The 26549-nt window shown below is 40.8% G+C and overlaps 2 protein-coding genes across 3 annotated transcripts in view; one reads left to right on the top strand and one right to left on the bottom strand.

Annotated features, from left to right (window-relative positions):
• The first annotated feature begins 2505 nt into the window (after positions 1–2505).
• LOC143691993 (uncharacterized) lies at positions 2506–9137 on the top strand. The gene is made up of 2 exons (XM_077171408.1): positions 2506–3404; positions 7232–9137. Exon 2 carries the CDS (start codon positions 7417–7419, stop codon positions 8380–8382), a length of 966 nt encoding a protein of 321 aa, XP_077027523.1. The 5' UTR covers positions 2506–3404; positions 7232–7416; the 3' UTR covers positions 8383–9137.
• Positions 9138–22068: 12931 nt separating this feature from the next.
• SLC71A2 (solute carrier family 71 member 2) overlaps positions 22069–26549 on the bottom strand; it is a 30311-nt gene continuing 25830 nt past the window's right edge. For both annotated transcript variants that reach the window (XM_054651770.2, XM_054651771.2), the window contains 2 exons: positions 25297–25454; positions 22069–23684 (listed from right to left, as the gene is read on the bottom strand). In XM_054651770.2, the coding sequence (XP_054507745.2) occupies positions 23484–23684; positions 25297–25454 (359 nt within the window). In that variant the 3' untranslated portion in view covers positions 22069–23483. The remainder of the gene's footprint in view (positions 23685–25296; positions 25455–26549) is intronic.

Here is a 26549-nt window from a genome sequence, read left to right as displayed (position 1 = left end):
CTGACCACTGCATTTCATACATGTGTGAGACTCCATCTACTTACAAGAAAGAGATCTGGCAGCAATAAAAGAGTAGAGTGAATAATGGCAGTGAATGTAACTGGTGCATGAGCATAGAAATGTAGCCAGCTTGTCCTGCCATTGGTAGCCATCCTCAGTACACTATTTTGATTGTTTGTCTCCCTTGATTAATAGCCAAAGGAGACATGAAATTATGCCTTAGGAAGCAAAGGATAGTATATAGGCAGGAAATAATACAGTTGTAAGATATTTGAATGTGGAGGAAAGGCACTTGAAATAAGTGCAATGAAGGACACCTACACTGGAGTTTCAAAGAGCTGACAGCACTGTCCAGGCTATTTGTAGATCATTATATAAGCTTCATTTTCAACACCCTGGATGGTCTGAGGTAAGTGAAAGACATTTAAAATTAAAATTAAAACTAAAAACACTGAATCAGAGAAACAAAAGAAATCCTATAAGCAAAGGTTATTACTTTAGAAACTATTTCTGTCCACTGCCCTTCCTATTTTCTTGCTAATCTGCACTGGAGCCTGAGCGGTGAAATATTCAGAAGTGCCCAGCCCCACTGAAATCCAATTTCTTTTTCTATTTTTAAAATTAAAGGTCTTGAGTCAAACCATGATGTATTATGCAATGAATCTGTAACAGGAAGAGCTGTATAACATTGCCAGCTAGTGGTCACTTGACTTCAGAGCACAATAACTCAATTCTAGCACTGTTTAAATATTTTTGAAATGTAATAAAACCTTTTATAGTTGTAGCTTAAGGAAATGACAAATAAATTGCAAACATATTTCAGTACCTTAGCTATCAGAACATAAAATTCTGCATGAAGGTAACATTTAGTTCATGAATATGCTAGTTCTTCATTTATGTTTAGTTTTCTAGTAGAAAATTACATGAAAATTTTAAGTTCATACCAGCACTGATTCCAATGGTGCAGGAAACTATATGATATTTTCATTAATGTTGTTTAACTTTACTATGTCATCTCTGAGCTGTATCTTCTAACACCTGGATAATAATATGGTTTTGGGTTTTTTTACAATTGTTGCTGTTAAAGACTGTTTATTCATTAGAAGTGAACCCTTACAAAGGCACAGACATCAGCAAAACAAACATGCAATGGATACAAAAGAGACTAAGAAAATTCAGGAACCTGCATTTATAACAAGGTGTGCATTTATAATAATTATACTTAAAATATTAATGATGCATTTTTCTGAATTCTCTCTGTAATCTAAGGTTTAGATTCAAACAAGCTGTTTTTATGAACATATAAAGGTCCATGCACACCAAGTAATGAATAATACACAGTAAGAGAGAAAAAGAGGAGAGAAAGAACAGATCCTAACATGAATGTTATGTCCTGCAAAAACATATACACTTAAATGTTTCTATAGATAGCTTCACTAGCTACAGTACATTTGCAAAAATTAAGTCAGTTGGCATTTGTGTGTCAGTATGTAAAGGTCATAGAGCAGAATATACATTCTGGAAGATAACATTTCCTTCAGATTAACATAAGAAAAAATTGAAATTTTAGGGAATTATAAAAGAAATTAAAGGCAAGCCTATGATGGTGTAAACAGTTATCACCAAAGAGTTCTTATTAAGCCATTGTTGGTCTTAATATGTTAAAGGTTTTATCTATGTCATCATTTGAAGCCAGTTTTAAAATTGCACTTTTCCCACTTGGATCAGAATTGGGAGCAATGATTCCCTTGCAAGAAATCTGTGATAAAACATCCAGCCCTGCAGACAGATCTATTGTGTGGATTTCATTTCAGAGCTGGCTGTGGTTATGGGACCCACACAGCTCCAAGTGGGAACACACCATGCTCATACTGGTAGTATGCAACAGCGGGACCAACCTGGTTTTGCCTGTAAAGAACTGGGCAAACATAACCTAAAATCAATCTATTTAAGGTCCTTCTAGTCTCAGGACATCATTCTGCAAAGATTTACGTGCCCATTTAATTTTATTCTGACTTCAGCAGAACTAGCCCTGGCAGACTTCAGCACTACAAGCATGGCAGGCAGCTTTGCAAATGACTCTAAGAGTTGGGATAATTCTGAGGTGTGACCTGAGATACTGAATTTGAGGGCCAAGTCCTCAGTAGTCTGAAAAATTGCACTGCCATTGAAATTTATGTGACGACTATCCCTAGAGGAACAGAGCTGTCAACAAAGGCAGAGATCTACCAAAGAGGCCTTACTCAGAATCCTTTAAAATTATCCACTACAATGGAAGACCTAATTTAGAAGATGTTTTTAAAAAGAAAAAAGAAGGTGAATTTCACCTTTTAATCTGAAAGAGAGGTTAAAAAAGGCAAAAGAAAGTTTGTTCCCTTTAGGCTAAGTCCACACCAGCTATTTCAGAGCAGTTTTGAAGCCCTTCTGTCGTATTGTGTTGGTTTGTTCCATTCCCCCTCTATGTTGAAATGGTTCTGCCCTGGTTCTCCTCCCCTCCCTGTTTCTGTCAGTCTTCCTAGCTCCTCCCCAGTTGCCCTGACAACAAATATATCCTCTCCTGAATCCCTCCCTGGTTTCCTTAGAAACCAATGTATCTCCTTCTGCCAGTTTCCCTGACTCCTCCCCGGTCTCCCTGGAGACCAATGTATCTTCTTCCAAATCCCGCCCCAGTTGACTGCCAGTCACTCTGCACCCCCACCTTTTTCTTTGGAACATTCTAGCTAGGGCGTTGAGTGATTGGTTCAGGGGCCGAGGCCCCTCCCTTAGTTTGTCACTGTTGGTGTTTCTTCTATGTCAATCCCTTGTACCCCACTCCCCCCTGGATTCCCATTCGTTCCTGAACAGTTTCCACCCCTGCCTCCCACACCCTTTATAACCTGATGTAACCCCCTCCCTCTCCCTCTTCAGTTCCTGGCCTTCCCTGGATTTACAGTAAACCCAGACTAGCCACAACTGAAGAGCGCTCTCTTCTTTCCTGTGGGCTGAAGCTTTAACGCGGCCACATCCTCCCTCAAGGCAGCACTGCTACTATAACGTAGGGTGCTGACCTTAGGCGCTGTGCCTGACATTAAGGTCGGGATAGTGCCCCCTTGGCTGCAAGCGGTGCTGGCCTGCTTGCTGGGACGTCTCTAGCTGTCGCCACTTCAGTTCTGGTGCCCAATGTGGGGCCTGAGAGCAGCTCCTGGCATCGCCTCACCTGAGCGCATCGCCTGAGGGCGTCTACAGACCCCACAAACAGGACTCACGAAAGTCTCACTGGCTGCCGAACTACCCCCAGTGGGAGCAGACCCTGTTTTAGTGGGTGGCGCTCCTGGGGGACCAGGAACAGCAGCTCCTCGTGCCCAAGGAGTCATTCCCACTGCAGGACCCCTTGCTCCGTATTTCTTTTGGCCCCCATCGGATTTGTAAGTGCTTCCTCTCTTCTGCCTTGTCCTTTTAGCCCTTTTTGTCCCTTTGCAGTGCGGGTGGTGTCAAAGGTTTCTTCTCTCTCTCTTCACTGCACAGCTTTATACTTCTAACAGGGGCCAGTGTGGGGCTATTCCTTATTTTCTTTGCAATTTTTCCAGAATGGGGGGCAGTTTGGGTTGCACCATTTAAGATCTTTCATCATGGGTGCTAGACTTTCTGCAACCCAAAAGAGAGCTTATACCCAGGTTGTGGGAATCCTTGCGGGGGTGGGTTTTAAAGTTCAAAAAAGGGAGTTACACAAGTTGATTAAATGGCTGTCTTCTCAATTTCTTGAAGTTTCCCCCGAACAAATATATGACATTGGTTTTGGCATGGTGTAAATTTTAAATTACAAAATTCGGTTAAGTCAGGGGACTCCTCATTAACAAAAATAATTTATTTGGTTTCTCAAATAAGATCTATATTAAAATCAAGTTCAAAATTGGGAAGACAGCCTTCGTTGTCTAGTTTGTGCCCCAGTTCTACCTCTACCCCTGCTCCTAGCCTTTTTCCCTCTCCTGTGTACCCTGAAGTTGGGATTTTGAGAGTAGCAACTCACTCCAGCCAGGCGCAGGGAGTCCATCATTCCCCTGGCTCTCCTCAAAGCTCCCAATCCCCCCGCCCTAGGAGTCCTGGCCAGACTCTTAGGGATCCCTTTCCTTCCCCCTCTTTCCCAGTTCACAAGCCCCCAGTTAGGAAACTCAGTTTGTTTCTGTCTCCCTTCACGAGATGGCTCCCATGGAGTCCAAGATGGAGGGAGCCACATGGCTAAAGCGGGAAAATCCCTTCTTCTCCGCACAGGAGTTGCAGGACGTGTTGGGTCACATCCGAGGTGTTGAGGGTTTGCAATTGGCAAAACAATCAAAGAGCACCAAGCAAATTAAGGGGCTGGATGGGCAATTGGCTTCAGTACGCCCATTCGTTTTGGACTACACGGAACCCCTGTGGGGGAGAGACCTCCTTGCCCAGTGGGGATCCCGAACTGACCTTCCAGCGGGTCCCCAGGTTTTTCGGGCAGTGGTCACTGAGGCACTCCCTAACTGGAAACTGAATTGGAAATCAGATAAACCAGTACAGGTAGCGCAGTGGCCGCTCAACAAACAAAAATTGAAGACGCTCAACGAGGTCATCAAGAAGCAGCTACTTAAAGGCAACCTGGTGGAGACTATGTCAGAGTGGAACTCCCCAGTGTTTGTCATCAAGAAACCAAATAAAGTTAAGTGGCAGTTCCTTCACGATCTCCGCCAAATTAACATCATTGTAGATATGGGTCCTCTCCAACCAGGGATGCCGTCCCCAACGATGCTCCCTTGAGATTGGAATTTGACTGTTACAGACATAAAAGATCAGTTTTTTCCAAATTCTTCTTCACCCGTATGATGCCCCATGTTTTGCCTTCACGGTTCCTGCCATCAACCATGGAGCCCCAAGTAAGCGCTACCATTGGCATGTTCTTCCACAAGGAATGAAGAACAGCCCTGTCATTTGCCAATGGTATGTCGCTTCCTTGCTGTCCCCGATATGTACAGTTGCCGAGGATGCCATCATTTACCATTACAAGGATGACATCCTTGTTTGTGCTCCGACAGATGACCGACTTACCCACATGCTTGACCTGACAATCAATGTATTGGTTGCTGCAGGGTTCGAGCTTCAGCAGGACAAAATTCAACGGATGCCACCTTGGAAGTACCTGGGTCTGGCGATAACTAGGCAAACCATTGTTCCACAAAAATTGGCCATCAGAACTAACATTAAGACCTTAGCAGATGTCTACCAGCTGTGTGGGTCTTTGAATTGGGTAAGGCCTTGGCTAGGAATAGCAACTGATGACCTAGCCCCTCCCTTTTCAATTTATTGAAAGGGGAAGAGGAGCTTAGTTTTCCTAGGTCACTTACCCCAGAGGCACAGGCAGCACTGGAGAAAATCCAAGGGTCCATTTCGGCCAGGCAGGCCCACAGATACCAACCGGGCCTGCCATTCAGGTTTGTGATTCTAGGAAAGTTGCCACACCTCCATGGGGTGATTTTTCAATAGGACGATTCTATCAAGGGCAAGGACCAAGGCTCAGGGGACCCTCTCTTGATCATAGAGTGGGTCTTCCTGAGCCATCATAGGTCCTAAAGAATGATACAGCCATCAGAGCTGTTGGCAGAACTGATCCGAAAGGCAAGATCACAGATCAGGGAGCTGGCTGATTGTGACTTCGACTGCATTCACATCCCTGTCAAATTGGAATTGGACTAATTCAAAAAGAGAACTTTCGATGAACTGCTTGAAACTAATGGGATGTTACAGTTTGCTCTGGGCAGTTATACCGGCTAAATTGCTGTCGATCGGCCGGCCCATAAATTGTTTAGTCAAGATGTTCAATTTACCTTGTCATTAAAAAGAATTCAGAGTCGGACCCTTTTGGAAGCGCTGATTGTGTTTATTGACACGTCTGGAACATCCCACAATTCTGTTATGACTTGGAAGGCTGATGTTGCCAAGGTGGAAGGATCACCTCAGGTAGCTGAGTTCAACACAGTCGTCAGGGCTTTCAAGAGGTTCTCTGAACCATTCAATTTGGTTACAGATTCAGCATATGTTGCAGGTGTAGCGTCCAGAGCAGAAAACGCAGTTCTACAAGAGATATCTAACATCCCTCTGTTTAATTTGCTCTCGAAGTTGGTCACTCTGGTCTCCCACCGAGAGCAACCATTTTTTGTGATGCATATCAGGTCACACACCGACCTGCCGGTGTTCATTGCAGAGAGTAATTGGAGAGCCAACCCCCTTGCTGCTCCTGTCCAAATGGCCCCGCTCCTGGATCTGTTCGGTCAGGCAAAGATCAGCCACCAGCAATTCCATCAGAATGCCCCTGGCCTTGTTCGGCAGTTCCAACTTACTCGAGAACAGGCCAAGGCAATCGTGGCTACATGTCCCCAGTACCAGTCCCACCAGCTCCCATCACTCAGTTCCAGAGCTAACCCCAGAGGCCTTTCCAGTTGTGAGGTATGGCAAATGGACATAACGCACGTCCTGTCTTTTGGCCGGTTGAGCTACATACATGTTTCTGTGGACACTTTCTCCGGTGCCGTCTATGCTTCTGCCCACACAGGTGAAAGAACAGTAGACACAGAAAGGCATCTCGTTCAGGCTTTCGCTGTCCTGGGCATCCCCAACGTCATCAAAACCGATAACGCCCCAGCGTACAAGTCCAGGGAGCTGCGTAGCTTCCTGCAGCAATGGGGAATAGAGCACCAGACCGGCATCCCCTATTCCCCAACAGGCCAAGCCGTGGTGGAGAGGACCCACCAGAGCCTAAAGAGGGTTCTAGAGCAACAACGCACGGCTGTGAAGGTGGAGTCCCCCCATGTCCATCTCACAAAGGCAGTCTTTACGATCAATTTTTTAAATTGTTCCTTCAAGAACCTGAACTCTCCTATAGTGCAACACTTCGGGCAACATGAACAGCTGCAGTCGAAGGCCAGGCCTCCAGTCCTAGTTAAGGACCCGGAGACCTGGAAGATGGAAGTACCATTTGACCTAGTCACCTGGGGGAGAGGGTACGCTTGCATGTCCAATACCTCGGGGCTGAAATGGGTTCCATCTAAGTGGGTCAGGCCCTTCCTCCCTAAGAAGGTATCAAAGGTCAGAATTGTGGCACAGGTTGAGCAGGATTGCTGGAGGAGGAGGCAAAAACCCTTTACCCTAGACTTAGAGCTCCTCTAAGCATCCCCATAGGGCAGAACCAAAGTTTTGAGTTTATCTCCTCATTCTTATTTCTTTATGGTTTTAGTGACCTTCACCCAGACGGCCTGTTTTCCAACCAACATCCTTTTGCTGGTGACAGCGTTTGGGTCCCTTGTTCCATCTTCAGGCTCCTGGATCATCCCCCAGCCAAAAGCCAACATCTGGCAGACTCTTGCCAAAGTCTTCGGCCAAGAACATATATGCCTTAATACCGCATCAGCAGAGGACCTAATGTCATCCTGCCTTGTGGGGATCCCTCTCCCTCCTAATGATCTACGTTTCCTCCTTAATACCTCCCTCACTACCCTGTTGCCCAAAAAGATTGCCTCTCCCGTCGACCCTAAAAGTGCCTGGAGGAATGGGATCAAAGGGCTGGCCCCTTTAGATTCCAAACCCCTTGAATTTGATTTGCTCGGCTCTGCCAATGCCTCTCTTTGTTTTCAATTTGTGTCCTCCCCAGTCCCTGGAGACAAAAGATTTGAATCAGTGTGGCAATTTAAGAAAGAATACATGGCTAGCCAATGGTGCAGAATCGTTCCTCAAATACATACTCCATCCACGTTTGGTGGCAAGCCGTTGTCCCTACCCCGTGGTATTTTCTTAATTTGCAGAGACCGAGCATGGGCAGGTATCCCCTCTCGCCTTATCAGAGGCCCTTGTACTTTGGGACAGCTGACGCTGTTTATGCCCAACATAACCCAAATTAATAATTGGAAGGCAAAAAACGTCACACTGAATTCGGCCCACTCTAAAAGAGATCTTAAAGATCTCGACCCCGAGTGTGACTCCGAAATTATTCATTGGTCAAAGCCAAAGGGAGTTGCGATTATTGTGTTTTTGCCCTGGGTATCCCCAGCCAAGGCTCTAGGTGAATTGGCCCACCTAGAGTGTTGGGTAGCTAAACAAGCCAACCTTACATCAGCCACGCTATCGGACCTCGTATCGGACGAGGAAATAACAAGGAAGGCAACGCTCCAAAATAGAGCAGCCATAGACTTTCTTCTTCTGCTCCACAACCACCAGTGCGAGGAGTTTGAAGGTTTCTGCTGCCTTGATCTATGTCAAAGGCCGAGCACGCCAGGACAGCCATCAACAAAATGCAAGACTTGGTCCATGACATTAAGAAGGAGACGTCAGACTGGCTGGGGGACATCTTTTCGGAATGGGGCCTTTCGGGTTGGATGGGGTCAATTTTAAAGACCATACTTTAAATTCTTCTCATCTTAGATATAGTTTTGGTTGTGTGCTCAATCATTTGGAGGTTGATCAAGAGGTTACTGAGTAGGATTGTTCCTACTCCAGTCATTAACCAGGTGGTGGCCTCTGAGGATGGACAGTCAGAGGAAGCGAGAGCCCCGGAGGAAGATCAGTGGGCTCCTGGCCCTCTAAGCCACCCCTGGTTTGGAGACTTATGTCCGGACTATGAGCACAACAACCAAATTCAGTTCACTTCCTTTTACACCGTTCATTATTTTTCTTTTTAAACAAAAAAGAGGGAGATGTTGTATTGTGTTGGTTTGTTCTATTCCCCCTCTATGTTGAAATGGTTCTGCCCTGGTTCTCCTCCCCTCCCTGTTTCTGTCAGTCTTCCTAGCTCCTCCCCAGTTGCCCTGACAACAAATGTATCCTCTCCTGAACCCCTCCCTGGTTTCCTTAGAAACCAATGTATCTCCTTCTGCCAGTTTCCCTGACTCCTCCCCGGTCTCCCTGGAGACCAATGTATCTTCTTCCAAACCCCACCCCAGTTGACTGCCAGTCACTCTGCACCCCCACCTTTTTCTCTGGAACATTCTAGCTAGGGCGTTGAGTGATTGGTTCAGGGGCCGGAGCCCCTCCCTTAGTTTGTCACTGTTGGTGTTTCTTCCATGTCAATCCCTTGTACCCCACTCCCCCCTGGATTCCCATTCGTTCCTGAATGGTTTCCACCCCTGCCTCCCACACCCTTTATAACCTGATGTAAACGCCCCCCCCCCCCCCCCCCCCCCCCCCCCCCGGATTTACAGTAAATCCAGACTAGCCACAACTGAAGAGTGCTCTCTTCTTTCCTGCGGGCTGAAGCTTTAACGCGGCCACATCCTCCCTCAAGGCAGCACTGCTACTATAACGTAGGGTGCTGACCTTAGGCGCTGTGCCTGACATTAAGGTCGGGATAGTGCCCCCTTGGCTGCAAGCGGTGCTGGCCTGCTTGCCAGGACGTCTCTAGCTGTCGCCACCTCACCCTTCCCTTAGCTCGCTCTACTGAACAGTTTGCTTACACAGGATGGTTTTCCTGTACACTGGACAAATGCCTTGGGCATTGCAATTAGTTCGTCTTTCACAGCAAAGTCTAGTCAGCCTGTAAACATTTCATCTTTAGATATCTCCAAACTACCTGTGTGGTGGAGACTTTTAGCATAGGGGACCAAGCTAGACATAACTCAGAGTAAATCCCTTGAAAAATATGTGTAAACAAAACCAGAAGTCCAGAACAAGCTTCCAAATACCAGTCCCTTCCTGATGTACCACATGATCTCCTAATGAAGATACAAAAATAGGTATTGGGTCAACAAAGTTTCTTCCTTCCAGCAATTACTACCATCAATACATGTATACATGCTTTATTATTTTTTAATATACTTAAAACATTTGTTGCTGTTGCTTCCCTTTTGTACAGAAAGCAGCATTCCTAAATCTTCTCTAATGCAGTTGCACAGCTAGACCATCTGCCTGAGATAAAGGAAAGACACTAAAACCAAAATGTTTCAGAACTAGCATTGCCAGCAATGCAAGAAATGATCCTCTGACAGACTTTCTTCTTGGTAGCACCACTTGCCTTTGACAACACAAAGCAAAGTGCTCTGCAGTCATCATCCACTCTGCTAAAATGCCAATAGCCATGACAAGACTTTTAACTCACTCCTATATTTATGAGAAGTTAGTGTAACAAAACTCAATGCAAGATGTTACAGAAGAGGGAGGTGATTTCATTAAAGAAAACTATCTCAAATACACTGTGCATGCAGCTGCATTCTCTGAAGTACCAAGGTATGGTTTCTCTTTTTCTTTTACAGGTTGGGGGATGAACAGATACAGAGCAGCCCTGGGGAGAAGGACTTGGGGGTGCTGGTGGGTGAGAGGCTGGACATGACCCAGCCATGGGCACTCCCAGCCCAGAGAGCCAAACGTGTCCTGGGCTGCATCCAGAGCAGCGTGGGCAGCAGGGGAGGGAGGGGATTCTGCCCCTCTGCTCTGCTCTGGTGAGAGCCCACCTGGAACCCTGCATCCAGCTCTGGGGTCCCAGAGAGCAGGACAGGTCTCACAGGAAGGACAGGGACCTGTCAGAGTAAGTCCAGAGGAGGCCATCAAGTTGATCAGAGGGATGGAGCACCTCTCTTGTGAGGAAAGGCTGAGAAAATTTGGATTGTTCAATCTGGAGAGGAGAAGGCTTCAGAGTAACTGACTTGCAGCCTTTCAGTACCTGAAGGGAGCCTTAAAGGAAGATGGAAAGGGACTATTTACAAGGGCATGCAGTGACAGGACAAGGAATGGTTTCAAACTGAAAGACAGCAGGTTTAGTTTAGACACTAGGAAGAAATTCTAGGGGAGTGGTGAGCACTGGAACAGGTTGTCCACAAAAGATGTGGATGCCCCATCCTTGGAAGTGTTCAAGGCCAGGTTGGATGAAGCTCTGAGCAATCTGACTCAGTGAGAATATCCCTGCCCATGGTAGGCAGGTTGGAATTAGATGATCTTTAACGTCCCGCTCAAGCCATTCCATGGTTCTACAGTTCTATGACACCTAAGCAGTCTGGTGAGAATCCCTTGGGCTCACCATGTGTGAAAGTTTGTCTGAATTTTCCCTTATCTGCCTCACGATTGTCATTTGGGGACCACTAAAGAGAAGACCCCACTGTCTAAAATCTCTGGCTCTGAAGGAGAAAGTCACATGCCAACAAGGCCCTGAGACCTGAGAGCATTGCTAAGTTATTGTTTTCACAGGTGTTGTTTGCTGTAGGCTAAGAAGGGGACACCGTGCCCTGTTTGCAACAATAGCTTTTGGAAGCCGTCCCACCTCTCGGCCTGGCCAGACTTCTCCTGAGTTCAGGTGGTCTCCCACAGAAGACCCTCACCTGTTTTACAACCACCATAACAGACAGACTGAGATGCAACAAGTCTCTCCATCAAGGACTGAGACATGAAACCCCCATGTGAAAAGGCCCCTCTCCTCCCTCCAAGGACTGGGACTGAAACCCCCAACCCAGGGGAGGTGTGCGGGGGGAGGCAAGCTGACCAGAGCAAGATGGATGTTGCAGGTGTGAGCATTAGACCATGAAGACAATGGCTGTCACCCACCACTGTGAACATAGACTGTGTGTACCCTTTCCAAATACCATTCCCCCTTTCCCTCATCAAAAAAGAGTATAATTAGAGTCCAGATGGACTACACTTCTGAGATCTCCCCAACGTAACAGACAGATCTTCGTCTGGACTGGACCAAAGGACTTCGTCTCTATGCTTGGTAGCTATATCCCTCCCTTTCTCTCTTTCTCTCTCTTTCTCTGTCTTTTTCTCTCCCTTAATCCTGCTATTGTATTTTGCTGTGGTCATTTCAATAAAGGTGCATTTGTTTTGATTATTACTGCATACGCCTGTGCCGTGTTGGTTTTTTGCACCCTGAGATCACATCCATGAACCATCACAAAACCCATTCATAAGGACGGATCGTGACACCATGGAGGACCAACACGGCTCACTACAGAACTTTCATACATCTTGATTTCTTTTGGATTGACTCCTGCACACTGACTGGGGAATGTGCTAAACATAATCCTTCAATGTGGACCGTACTGGAGCAAATGCCCAAGACTTGTGGTTCTTTTAATTTCCTCTAGGAACATTTTGTGGCTCCAGATCTCTCAATTTACCAGCAATAACATTGTACGTTTTCCCTTCTTGCTATCTCTGTTGGCTTTGTACAGCCTGTTTTTTGGGTAGCGGGGGGGGGGCCACAGAGGTGGCTTCTTTGAGGAGCTGCTGGAATGTCCAACAGAGCCAATCCCTGGTGACTCCAAAGTTGGATGTGCTGTTGGCCAAGGCTGAGCCAGTTATAAATGGTAGTAAGGCCTCTGTGATAACATATTTAAGAAGAAATCAAAACAAGAGTGGTGGCACACTTTTAATTCCAGCCAAAGAAGAGCAGAATGAGAACATGTGAAAGGAACAAATCTACAGACACCAAGGTCAGTGAAGAAGGGGCAGAAGGTGCTCCAGGCACCAGAGCTCAGATTCCCCTGCCACCTGTAGTGTAGCCCATGGTGAAGCAGCTGTGCCCCTGCAGCCCATGGAGGTCTACAGGGATGCTGAGATCCACCCGCAGCCCATGGAGGAGCTCCACACTGGAGGAGGGGGATGCCTGAAAGGCTCTGTGAGAGATCTGTGGAGTCTCCTTGAAGAACTGGACCCCCTGGAAGAGTGCCCCACGCTGCAGCAGTTTTGGGAGGACTGTGTGTCCATGGGAGGGACTCACATGGCAGTGGGTCACAGAGAGCTGCTGCTCTTGAGAGGGACTCACATCAGAGAAGTTCATGGAGAACTGTCTCCCGTGGGAGGGACCCCACGGTGCAGCTGAGGAATGACTCCTCCCCCTGAGCAGCAGGATAAACCATGGCTGATGAATTTACCATAATCCCCATTCCCTATCCTCTTGTACCACTGGGGTAAGGACGTAGAGCTTGAGAAGGAGGAAGCAGTGAGGTGAAGGTGTTTTCAAGAGCTTTTTTTACTTCTCATTATCCGGCTCTGAATGTGTTAGTAATAAATTCACTTTATGTCTCTAATTTGAGACTGTTTTGCCCTGATGATATTTGATGAGAGACTTCTTCTGGTCCTTATTTCAATTCAGGAACCCTTTGTTACATTTCTCTCCCCTGTCCAGCAACAGAGGGGAGTGAGCAAGCAACTTTTGTGGGTGCCTGACATCCAGCCAATGTCAATGCATGACACTATCAAGGAATATGAATGAAAAACTATATACAGCATTCTGTAGCAATTAACACATACCATACCCCTGGCTTGGCTGTCTTTAAGACTTTAATATATTCTTCTGTTAATGCTTCAGTTACACCAGTCTTAATATTTTTGGTATAAACATCTATACATTCTCTAAGTTAATTATCTTTGTATCCATTTGTTTTTCAATAATGGGGCATGTGCTAAATATCTAGCCATCTAACCCCACAGAGGCATGACTCCTCCTGTGCCTGACTACTTTCAGTTGCAAGTTTATTTAACACAACAGCTGACTCTTGCCAAAGGTATTCTGATATTTACAGCATTTAATTATAAAACAGAAGTCTATTCTACTTGCCATCACCTGTTTCAGCAAACACATTTCTACTGCACAGAGGGTGAGTATTTTTGGATATTATTTAAATAATTTTTTTTTCAAGTTAATGAAACGCAGGTTAATCTGTACACGCACGGAAGACAACTGTTCAAGCTTACTAAAATTTTTGCAAGACTTGAATAACAAAGACTATACAAGATTGTTCATTAATAGGTGAGGATTTTTAGTCTATCCACAGGAGGCATTAATGAAACTGATCTCAGATTTCACAATCTTTTAAAGAGACAACAAGGTACTTTCAAAGAGACAACAAAGACTTTTCACTTCCTCAGTATGTCTGCCCTGGGAGTTGTCTTATTTAGCATTGGCACCACAGTTTGCTTCCAGTTGGTAAAGGTTTTTGTGGTCCTTCAAGTTTAATGGTGATGCCAGATATAATTTTGTCAGATAGTTCAGTATCTTTTTGATATAACACTACTGTTCTATCATCTAAAAGAGCTGACAAGGTCTCAGATAACATCGAAGAAGCATGTATGATGTTTTACCCAAGTATTTGAAGCTCAGTGCCTTAAGGCACTTTCTAACTCAAATACCACTCTGGGGATTGTGGATGGATGTACTACTTCCTCAGCTAAGATTTTCTTCTATGACTAATTTCTCTTAGGAATAAAGTGGTACTATCTTTTTACAATGACACCTGCACCTTACAGTACTCTTGAGACCATGACGTGAAAGCAGACACTGTGAAAACAAAAGCCAAGATTTTCTGGTATTTTTTGCTGCTAACAGTAGGCTTTCTAGACATCTGCAACTAGCAGTGACAGACACTTTCAGTGCCTCCTGGCAATGGCATTATCACCACAACCTTAGGCAGTAAAGAAACAATGCAGTCAAGTCTTAAGTGATCAGTGCATTCAATGCTCTAAATAGGACTGCTGTGTCAGCCTTCCCTTAGACTTTTAGGTCTTTTTTTATGCAGGACAAAAGCTACACAAGACAGCATCAAACTAACATTCCTTTGATAACAAGCATGTGAACACTCCAATTAAAGCATGGGTATTTGCTGCTAAACCTGTCATGTACCAAAAGCTACAAACCTCAACATTTGCATGGACAGGAAAGAATTGTCATCTAAGGGTGAAAACAATATTGCATCATGAACAAATAAATAAAAGACATTTTTTAAGTACTGTAGTTAAGAAATTGTATCCTACTGGAATTAGTCACAAAATGGACACCTGAGACTTGTGGCATCTTCCATCTTAAAGCAGCCTTCCATCTTAAAGAACAAGTTATGTAAAGGTGTAAGTTTTCCTCTGTTTCCTGTAAGTTTGTGGCACACGGTATAAGAGGAAAATGGATATGTCAGATGGGGGATGAATTCTCTTCTTTGAAGGCCATTTCTCAGTTTTCAGAGATCAAGTTTGCTGTGATTTTCTTATTAGCTTTTGATTCATAGGTTTAAATTTAAAAATCTAGGTATATTTCAGATATAACCTTTGCCAAAATCATTGATCAGTGTCATGTCAAAAATATTTCCATTCAAAGCTAGGTCTGCAAGGAAAACACCTTTTATCAAAATGATATTTACAAAACTTTCTGCAACCAATGTTAATCTTTCATGTTACTTTATACAGATAACCCTTGCTTACCTCATGAGGTTTTTTATCAGGTTTGAAAATTCAGTTGGTTAGAAAGTCATGCTGTCTTCTTTCCTTCTCTTTCTTCAGTAATACCATGCTTTGTCAAATGCACTTTTAATACTTAATTATCCTGTCTGCACTCTGCTCTAGTTAGCTTGGCATTTCTCATAATCATGCAAGAAATACAATAAAATAAGCCAAAACTCTTAGGTTGAGTCTGGAGCCTTTGCAATTAGGGAAAAAATTTTAAACAGAATTTTAAAAATTTACCTCTAAAGGGACACATCTTCGCTGTTCCATTTTTATTGCTCTTTCTCCAAATATGACTACGTTTAACACTGAATAAAGCCAAATAAATTCAAATATATTTACCATGGGCTCCTTCCATAAACCTAGAGATAAGCTTTTACTTTTGTGTATTTAGTAATAAAGTAAAAGATCTCAACCAACTGCTTGAGGCAACTGTGCAGAACTTTTTAATATGATTGCTACATGGTAGCTTGATGTATTTTTCCCCCTAGAGATGGAAGAAATAGGGCAAATGAGTTGTTTTTACTACCTTCAGTTATTACCTGGAGTCATGAGTTGTTTTTCCTTTTGACAGACGCTGTAATGTCAAGGTGGAACCAGCCCACCCTTGGCGAGGCTCTATCCTAGGAAAGTGTTTTGCTCATAATAGGCTGCCTGACAGTCTGACCTTTATCACATTTTTCTTTCCTGTCACCTTCAGGAAGGGCAGCTGTGGTGCTGTTGATGTATTTCATACACAGACAAATAATTTCAGAATTATTCTAAAACTCTAAAATTTAAGTACTTCTCTTGATCTTGCAACATCTTCTGGTTTTTGCGATTTATACTAAAAAAAAGGAAAAAAATCTGAATTTTTTTTGATTACTTGGTTCCAGGATCATTAAGAGTTTCTAGTGCTCTGTATTTCCCAAGGTGCTTTCCAAACATGCCTTCATGTCTGAAAAATGAAAGCTAACTCATTGGTAGGGAGAGCTTACTTCTTGAGGAAAAATGGAAATCTATTGTCCAAGAAGATTAAATCCTTAACCACTCAGTTAAAGTCACAAATTATCAGCTCTGCAAACAGCTTTCCTCTAAGGACTGCACAGAGGCCTGCAATATCTCTCTGAGGTCAAAATGTGTGCCTGACAAGGATATGCAGAATCCAGTTCACTTTAGGTGGCATAATATAGTAAATATTATATTTCTCAGTCTTCCCTTCCAGTTTTATTTTTCTTTCAGTGTTAAAAAAACATATAAAGTTTGAATGCATCTTTAAATAATCTACCTAAAATATGCTACTATTTTTCTTAAATACGTGTTTTGAACTTTCTGGGATCACTAGATGCACTGAATTAACACAATGCATTTAAGCATGAGCACAAAGCATAATAGGAGTAGGTAGCTGGGCAAGTTTGATGTTTCAGCTATTTATAAGCCAATTACAGATGATGCCAATGATGAAAAAATACATTTTGTTTATTATGTAGGCATAAAGAAGTAAGACAGCAACAGAGAGCTACTTTTGGGCTTTAAGCAACATGGAAGGATACTTAGACCTACCTGCATGTGTAACTTTTTTCTTTAGTGCTTAACACTTCAGTTTGTTACTAAAACAATTTTGTCATGTTTTGCTTTTTTCCCTCCACTGCTTTTCAGAAGATGTTTGAACCACTACCCTGAGAAACAGCATTAAGTTACCAAAAATGGCACCTGCATGTGATAAAGCAGACACCCCCATATATGATTAAGTTTCTCTTACTTAAAGAGAACTCATCAGGACTTCCAGAAAAGACTGTAGTAAAAGACTACATTTTGACTTGCTTCAAAGTGTAAAATATGCTTAAAAATACTCTTCATCAAAACTAGGAGGAGGAGAAGGGAAAAAAAACCAATTGCCTTTAAAACTTCCTTTGAAACAGATTTTCTGGACAAAACAATACAACCACTGCAAAGTTCTCAAGATCAACACTTTCCACATGTGTAGAAAAGTACTTTGTCATGAATAATGTTGCCTGCCTGTTATTTACCAACAGTTTTTCTTGCATCATCATCAAATAAGGTCCTGATGAGCAGATTTTTGCCTACATTCAGATGAGCAGAGCTAGCAGCACAGTTTTCTTTACAGGCTGTTTCTTAACACAATTATATTGACACATAAGCATTTAGGCGTACATCAAGCATCAGTCAAGGGACACTTCAGATACAAGCAATTTTCTGAAATCCATAAGCCTAAGCTCTCACTGGGGTATGCAATCAGAAGTGGCCATTTTTTCATGTCAACAGAAAAAAGGACTATAAAAAATATTGACTTCCTAACTGCTAGCACGTAATGCAGTCAATTGCACTTAAATCATGCAGCTCTGTACTTCCCAGAGATTCAGCTGGTGATGCAGCATTTGCTTTCAAATTAAGAAAGGATTTTAACACATTTGCTTTAAGGTGCTAGTGCTGAAAATGCAATATATAAAGGCAGTTTTACAGCAACAGAAAATAGACTGCAAGGGCAGCAGAGCAGCAATGCTAGGCCTGGGTCTGTACCCTGAGCCATGCCTATCTTCCATTCTCTTACTGCAGTGTTCTTTCAGAAAACAGAGCAAGACTACTCTTTTTAGACAATGGGAGAAGACAAACAGCACCTTCTTTTCTGTATGACTTGTTCAAGAAAAATTGTCTAGGAAATAAAAAACTGATTTAATTTAGTTCTTTACACATGCTGGATTCAAGATTTTACTCTTAGATCAATCTTACCACTAACCTCCTGAAAAGGAACCCATAAGACAGCATGCCACTAAACAGAGGACTAGAAGTCATGCTCAGTTTCCTCAGTCACATAAAAAATAGGCTATTCTGTGGATCTACTCGTCTTGCTTCACCAACTTTTTCAGGTTGACTAGGAAGGGTCTCAGGTTAGCCATCCTGTGAGTAAAAGCTTTTGGACCAGAACAGAAAAGTATGACCAAAAATTTTAAACTTTTAGGATCAAATTCTCTTCTTGTTAGGAGACTTAATGATGCTAGTATATATATAACAGATTGCTTAACATGCCTGTTAAAACAATCTAAGTAATAAGTTTATTTATCATAGGTTTTATTATGATCTTTTAGTATATTATAATCAAAATACAGTAGCATCATATTTATTGAAATATTTTCATATTTCAATAAATGCATGTACACAACAGAGAAAAATCTCTGAGGACAGAGGAAAAGGTAAGAAGTTCCCTAAGTATAGTTTGCCAGATCTTTGTACTGTTAATTCATAATGTCTTTCCCTGCTTTTTTGGTTTGGTTTTTTTTTGGATTTTGGGGTTTTTTTTGTTTGGTTTTTTTGTTGTTGTTGTTGTTTTGTTCTGGTTTTGGCATTTTTTGTTTTTTGTTTTTTTGTTTTGGTTTTTTTTTTGCGGGGGGGGACTGTATTTGATTTCTTCTGAAAAAAAAATAAAATTTAAAAAAAGAAAAAAGAAAAAACGAAGAAAGGTACATTTCATCAGAACAACTAGAACCTTGTTTCTCTGGATCAGAAGCACAGCTCTACACACACACACACATATCAGCAGCTGCCCCAAAGAAGCATGCCCATTACCACACCAAGGAAGTGAAGAACTTGTATTACATGTTGTTACATTTGCAATAAAACATGCTCTGGAGCAATGGTCTCCTACATAGAGGTTAAGCACACCTCAGGGGTACAAGGAGGAAAGCTTTAGTTAAAAGTATTTTATTTACCACCTAAAAGTATTAAGAATTACAACTTTACTAATATATAACATATCTTGACACTGCACTGTCATCTGTGTGTATGCCGGACAGTCACACTCAAGGTAGACAGAACACAAGGTACCCTTGAGGAAGACTGGGTGCTTCACAATGCAGAAGGGAGTTGACAGTGATGCCCTCACTCCTTCTTTCATTTTCAGTGTATTGACATTTACATGTGCCCAGTAAAGCACATCTGTAGACTGCATTACCTATTTGCAACTAAACTAACTCTCACAAAATGACCCGGTCTCTCAAAAACGGTCTGGAAAAAAAACCAATGCAGATCAAAGGTAACACAAATGATACAAGCACAAACAGACAAGTTCCAGAGGTGATACTTCTGCTTCTAGTGCAAGTCCTTCATCAACCACTTTGCATAGTAATATCACAGACAATGTAGTTGATTTGAGAAAAAGTTAGTCAAAAAAATTGAAAACAGTCAAAGTAAGTACTTGAAATACAAATCTACTAGTGCTATTTCTAACAATGACCCTCTTTTTAAGTGTATATTGTACCGTTAGGCATTAGCTAACAATTGTATGGAGCCACAAGGATTAACAGGGCTTTTACAAATCAGCCATCCAGGACATGAAGAACAACCTTTGTAAGTTTTTTCAGCATTGTTTGAAGTCCTGTGATAGTCAATCCATTATTTCACAGATTTCACAGAAAACACTCTGAAGTTTGAAGAAGAATGCTGAAGGCTTGAAGAAACAAATATTAGAACAAGTTATGGGTTGTGGGAGATTTGAAACTAGAAGTGCTCCTATCCTGTCTCAGTTTAAGATACTTGCTAGATTTTTTTCTCCGTTAAGTACATAATGAACCACTTTTTAGTCCCTGATAAAAAGGTGTAATAGAAATGGCAGCTGCTCAACAGTAAACTGTTCCTTTATTTAAAGTTCTGTTTTGTGAAAAAACTGTACAAGTGTAACCACTGATGAAGTGGCTGCTTTGAATAGAATCCCTTAGAAAAAAGGGATCTAAGGATAAGGTTACAGCAAGAGTGAAATTAATTCACTGGATCACTCATGGGCAAGCTGGTGCAGCAAATAAACTGGAAACAAAAGCACATAAAGTCCTACATTGTCATCAATGTGGTAATTGTATAAAAACAAGACCTTTCAATATTAGAATCTTTACAGTACTTTGGAAATAGATGGGGAGTTACCATGCAAGTCTTTTATGCTACAGGGGTTCACTGGTTATCCCATGTGAAACTTACATTTTTCTTTCATGAAAACAAAAGCAGTTGCTCCACATCTCCTGACCTTTTCTGTGACAAAAAGGGTCTGCTAGTACTATGCCAGTATTTTTGAAAAATAAAAAAAATTCAATGTGTCTCTTCAAGATAAAGGTATTGTTCTAACAATTAGCAAGAAAAATTTCCTTTTAAAATAAAGGTATTTTATGGAGGAAGCATTTTGAAAATAGAAGTTTGAAAATGTTTCCATCATCATGCAATTTTGTTGCAAAAAGAAGTGCAGAAGTCTCAGCCATAAAAACATCTACTATCTGTACACTTCTACAGGGAAGTAACTTTCTAACCCATTTAAAAAAAACTTCCAGAGGGAAGTTTTTTAATCAATTTGTTAACACAAAAATTCAAGACCTTTCAATTAGTTTGCAAATCCAACTGACTGACATCAGGGAAAATGGAAATTTCCTAGTTGAGTATTAACCTGAATATTAATACAGCTCTGCATAAGTAGTGGGCAGGACTGAAAAACAAGGACCATGATTTAGTAAGCACAGCCTTCAACACACTTTCCATTTGGATAAATATCTTTGTGAGGTATCTATTTCAGTAATGACAGATACTAGAAACAGATATTAAATACATATTGAAGTTTAAAATCAAGATAAATTAACTTAGAACCAAATCTTAAAATCTCTGTATCCCACTGTGTTGAACAAAAATTCCTAAAAATAATGACGCATCAGGTATTTCTGAGCATCATTAACTAATTTTCTACTGGGAACAGAAAAATACTTTACACTACTCATAAAAATATTTGAAAATTGTTTATCTCATCTATAGCTTACCTTTTTACATTTTTATTGTGTACTTAATTAGCAGAGTAGTACATGTAATAATTTATAAAGAATAAGGGTGTGTGCACAAAATATTTTTTTTGCATCCAGCTCTGGATTCCCCAGCACAGGAAACCATAGAGCTGTTGGAGTGAAGAGGCCACAAAGATGACTGAAGGACTGGAGCACCTCTCCTGTGAAGACATGCTGAGAGTTGGGGTTGTTTGGGGTTGTTCGGGCAGCAGAAAAGAAGGCTCTGGTGTGAGCCCTTCAATGTACAAAAAAAGACTTTTAGGATAGGAGGCGGCTTTTCACCAAGGTATGTAGCAACAGGACAAAGAGTAAGAGTTTTAAAATGAGAATAGTAAAGTTTAGTTTGAACAAAGGGAAGAAAATCTCTACAATAAAGGGTGGTGAGGCACTGTCACAGGTTGCCCAGAGAAGCTGTGGATAATCCATTCCTAGAAGTCCTGGATATGTTCAAGGTCAGGTTGGATAGGGTGGCTCTGAGCAACCTGCTCTAGTGAAAGATGCCCCTGTCCCATGACCTTTAAAGGTCCCTTCCGACCATTCTGTGATTTTGAGATTCTACTTCAAAAATCTGATCCATTGCAGGGATACTATAAACAGTAATAAATTTGACAACTGCTACTTTTAACACTAATATATCTGTATTTTATTCCATATATCAAGTTTAAGACATTCTAAGCTGGGATCACGCAAAACTTACCCAACTGCAGTCCGGCCTGCAGCGAAAAAAGATTATCCAGCATAAAATTATCCAGGCTTGAATTACAAGAAATTCAAAGAAAAATTGAATTTTCAACGTCAGCCTCCTCAGAAAAAGCTATCAATTCTGTAGTAGTGTTCTACTACAGAATTATTCTCAGGGTTTTTTGTACTTACACTCTCCACTTCTCCACCCCAGTGGATAACATGTCAGGAACCCATGGAATTTCTAAGCAAAGCATGCTTTTCACCACTCTTGATAACACAAACACAACACAACAGGAATTCAGGTACTGTCATCCAACACTAGGATAAACCCACTTCTGCTCTGAAGCAGCCAAGGCACAACAGTGAACTTGGAAAAACAGACACTTACTCATGATACCTAGAAAGCTTGGTATTTATATTTATTATGCATTAGGAAGCTTATTAACTTAAAAACCAACCTGCATAGTACAAAAGGTTTCTTATCCGTGCTCAACATGGAACAAGTTTCAAAATATATATTTTTAAAATTTGTTCAGTCAATAAGCAAGCCTTTTAAAAAACTGTATAACTGTCTGTACCCTCATTACATTTATAAATACATGATTTACACAGCACCCCATCTGGAAAAATTAAAACTCCTTACAAATATCTACATATATTGTATACATATAAAACATTCATAGGAGTACTTCATCAAAGTTGGGTTTAATAGTCCATTTACACTGCAGCAAAATACATATAAATCTCTGTTTTCTTCATAAAATGTCTCTAAAAATTAGCACATTTGTTATAATTCATCACTCCTTTGAAGCATCTTTTAGAAAAAAAAGATATGAATATATCCATGATATTCAGCAGGTAAGACAGTGATATGAAGGCTGAATATGACTAATAACCGAACACTAAGAAGCAGTTAAGGCAGCGGTGAAAGGAATTAATAGGAAAAATTAGTTTATATGGCAGATAAAGTGGCGAAATGCAGTACATACATATATATTTTGATGTAAAGTACTCTGGCACCCACTCAGAATTGTCTATTTCTGACACTGCTCATTTTAATATTAAAATATATTTTTTTATAAGCAAAATATTAATGGGACCTGGCTCTTCAGTGCCATCTGGATTTGTTTTAACTGCACACAACTGATGATTCCAGAATGTGGCTTTAAGGTTTCTGTATGACCTTCATTTATGGCTAAGTACTATCCTGTGTGATCACACACATTCACAATTCTGCCATCTCATTTTCATCACTGCTTTCTGGTAACTACTGAAGTTCTTGCTAGTAAATAATACTTGAGAATTTCATTGATAACCACTATTTCAGGTACCAAAACTATATAGAGATCAGTGCCTCCCATGCTATGAAGACTACATGTGACATAGATGCAGACAAAAAGGCATAAGAAATGTAAAACAACCTATTATAGTGATGGCTGAAATTGTTCTGACTCAAACCTGTTTATTTTGCATTAAGTTGCAATTTTGGGAACTAAACATTCAAACTTTTAAAAAAATCTGTCTCTGTATTCAGGTTTGAAGATTTAATATCATCTTCTTCTACCCAATATCAGAATTTGACACAGCATTTGCAGTCCAATACTGGGTAGAATCACACCAGCTTGTGACCTGCTGTTCTAAAAAAACACTCCTGCATGCATGGCATCAACCTCAAGTAGCATACAGCAAGTGACCCCCTGTCACAGCTGCCTTCTCCTCAAAGGCAGGATACTCTGTACCTCCCACCAAGCTTCCAGAGCCACAATTCAGTGCATGAATTTGTTCCATCGCCCCCTCAGAATTTAGCCTTCATACAGTGCTATCCTGCAGCAATGGTTCAATGTCCTCTTCGTTACTTTGGTCTAGGTTGTTACTCTGACTACTGCTGATGCTGTTGCTGTGTTTTTTGGTACTGCTGGCTTTGTTCTCAGGAATAAATAAGGCAACTAGAAAAGCCAGGAGAACAATGCACGCTCCGATCAGGAAGGCGGGACCAGGAATGATCGCTCTCTACAGGAAAACAAGCATAATAAAGAATTCATTTTTTCAGACATTGACTTCTGCATTATGAACTACACCACCAAGGCAGGAGATCATGAGAGACACATTTATGGGGACTATAAAATTTTTGAAAACAGGTTCATATGTGCACTGTAAAGCAAATTTTCTACATCTAAAATCCCCACGAATTCCTCACCCGATCTCCACACTGATCGAAAAATGAAAAACACATAAAATTTTCAATTGAAAGTATGATTGCCTAGCTAATGAAACAGATGTTGACTTGATGCTTTTTTGTAATTTTTTTTTTGCTTTAGGCAACATGCTTGTAAAATCAACAAGACTCATCTGAACATTAATAGAATAAGATTTCAACATCCAGAAGTGCAAGTACTCAATAACCTTAGCTTCACTTTTCCATGGCTGAGATATCTAGAATCAAGTTAGCCAAATAAACAAGCATCCCAAAAAAATCAATATATGGGTGAGCAAAATAACAGTGAGACCATTCTCACTGCAGACACATTCTACTCATGTATGATAACTCAGTATTTGGAGTTATTGTCTCTTGCTTCTAAGCAGTTTATTTTAAAGTTCAAAAACAAAACTTACCCACATTTCATAGCCCCAACTAAAAACAAGGTTTTAACATAAATTTTAATTTATGTTAAAAATAGAAACATAGAAAGGTTTTAACATAAATTTTAATCAGCCAGGTTTTTCTGGCAAACCTCTACAAAAGAAAAATGTAAGCAATCCAGCTTTTTTTTAATCTTTAACAACTTTTCTGTATCTGTGTAAACTAAAACTAGATAAAACCAAAGGTGAAGCTTGTCAATCCTTTGTACTTTTATTCTACCAAATCAAATGTGGGAAGTTCTTCTCAAATAAAGTGGGAAAATATCTGAACATAAGTATACAGTAACCAGGCATTTCCCTTGCCTCAATTCTTGTTACAATCAGAGGCCTAAATTTTCAGCTGATGGTCTGTACATATAAAGAATATAAACATATCAAAAATATATTTTGATGATATTAAATCTTCAAGAGGGGCTACACACACAAATACTCAAAGAAGAAATGAACTTCCACAAATTAATACACCCTCATTTGCAGTATAACAGCTAATTCATCTGAGCAGCTTTTGAGTATTAACCACATAATTGTGGTTTCACTGAGAGGAGCAAAAATCTTTCAAAAGCTGCCCTTTGTCATTGCATTGCCAAGTGTTATTATTACTCTCCAACACAGCCTACAACTCCTCTGTTTGCTGTAAGGGTTTCCTGTGGATAATCATAATGATGCAACCTCACTCAAACTTTAGTTCCAGTAAATTTACATCAAAATAAGTTATCTGGTACTGTTACAATACCAAAACCAATGCTGCTACTACTGTAAATCTAAGTATTTACTATCACATTTAAATTATCTTAATCTGAATTATTTAATAAAACTGAGAAGTGAGAATTAAGTCATTTAAGAACAAGAACATCTTGTTCTTAAACGACTTAATTCTCACTTTTCAGTTTTATTAAATAATTCAGATTTTAAATCAACCAAAAAGAGATTTCTGGCACAATGAATTCTACACAGGAAACTCCACACCAAATTTTGAACTAACCTTAGCACTGAGATTCTGCTTTGTTTCAATTTCAGAAGTGTTATCAGGTATCAATCCATTGAGTTCCACATGGAAGACAAAGAAAATAAAGCCATACAGTGCTGGTCCCAGGCCATTGCACAGTCCTCTTACTCCAGTTATTATTCCTTGGACAACACCTAATGAGGAAAAAAAAGGTAAGATTTTCTTCTTTTAAGCAAGGAAGAAATGCTCAGAGCCAAGAGCTCTGAGTGTATTCTAATAATTGTTCCAAAATAGAGCATATCATAATTATTTCAACATTCTAAGATGTAAGAAGTTTATTGAAGACAAATCTGTTGGATTAAAATAATCCTCTGCACACCATAGTTCTGTCACTATACTTGAAGATTACTGGAAGAATTATTATTTTTATTATTGGATAATAGTTCATTATTATGATAAAGAAATTTATGTGCAGGTTTAATATTAGAGTTCTTCCACTCTCACGCAAAGCCTGCAATGAAGACAGCGAAGATAGCATTTAAATGTGGCTCCCATTCAATTTATTTTCAAGTGAAATTTAGAGTAATGCACCTAGATTGGGAAAATAGGCACAAATTCTGACCACTATTTATTTAAATACCAAGTAACCTATTCAGGGCAGTAAATTAAGTATACAGCAGTAAATTCACAATACTTGACTGACTGCAATTTTATAATGGATTCTTTTTAAAGCTTGATTAATCAAACTGCTATAGGTACACTTCTGTTTCGACTTCATTAAGTAATTATGACAACTATGCAAAAAGTGTTTTAATGATATTAACTTCACATAATAAGAGTCTAAAGATGCTACTTTACAATATTAATAATCTGCTTCATTCTTAAGGCAGCAACTTGTAAATTGGGAGGAAAAGAAAACATGCAAAAAAAGTTTTTACTTCATAGGTTTATGATATGAAAGTTTAAAATCTTCATGCCACTAGGTGGCAAAACCTCAGTCTTGAAAACCTTTGCTATTAACACCAGTTTCCTCTATGTAAAATCAAAGTTCAATGGCTTCTGTCAGCTTAACTAAACTAGTAATTTCCTGATGTAAACAGAAAACAAGTCTTTAAAAATCTTTAAAATGTCTCAACAAAAATGGGAGAGAGGGGAATAATTACAAAAACCCATGTAAAATACCATCTTTTGCATCTTTCAACAGAAATCCACCTCCTGGAACAGTATCTCCTTGGTACTTCTCAGATTACCTGCATTTACCTACTTCATGCTGTACAAAGCTAAAGTAT

Source organism: Agelaius phoeniceus, chromosome Z (genome assembly GCF_051311805.1).
Source record: "Agelaius phoeniceus isolate bAgePho1 chromosome Z, bAgePho1.hap1, whole genome shotgun sequence".
Lineage (NCBI taxonomy): Eukaryota > Metazoa > Chordata > Aves > Passeriformes > Icteridae > Agelaius > Agelaius phoeniceus.
The sequence above is the reverse complement of the archived record's forward strand: the minus strand, read 5'-3'. Positions and strand labels throughout refer to the sequence as shown.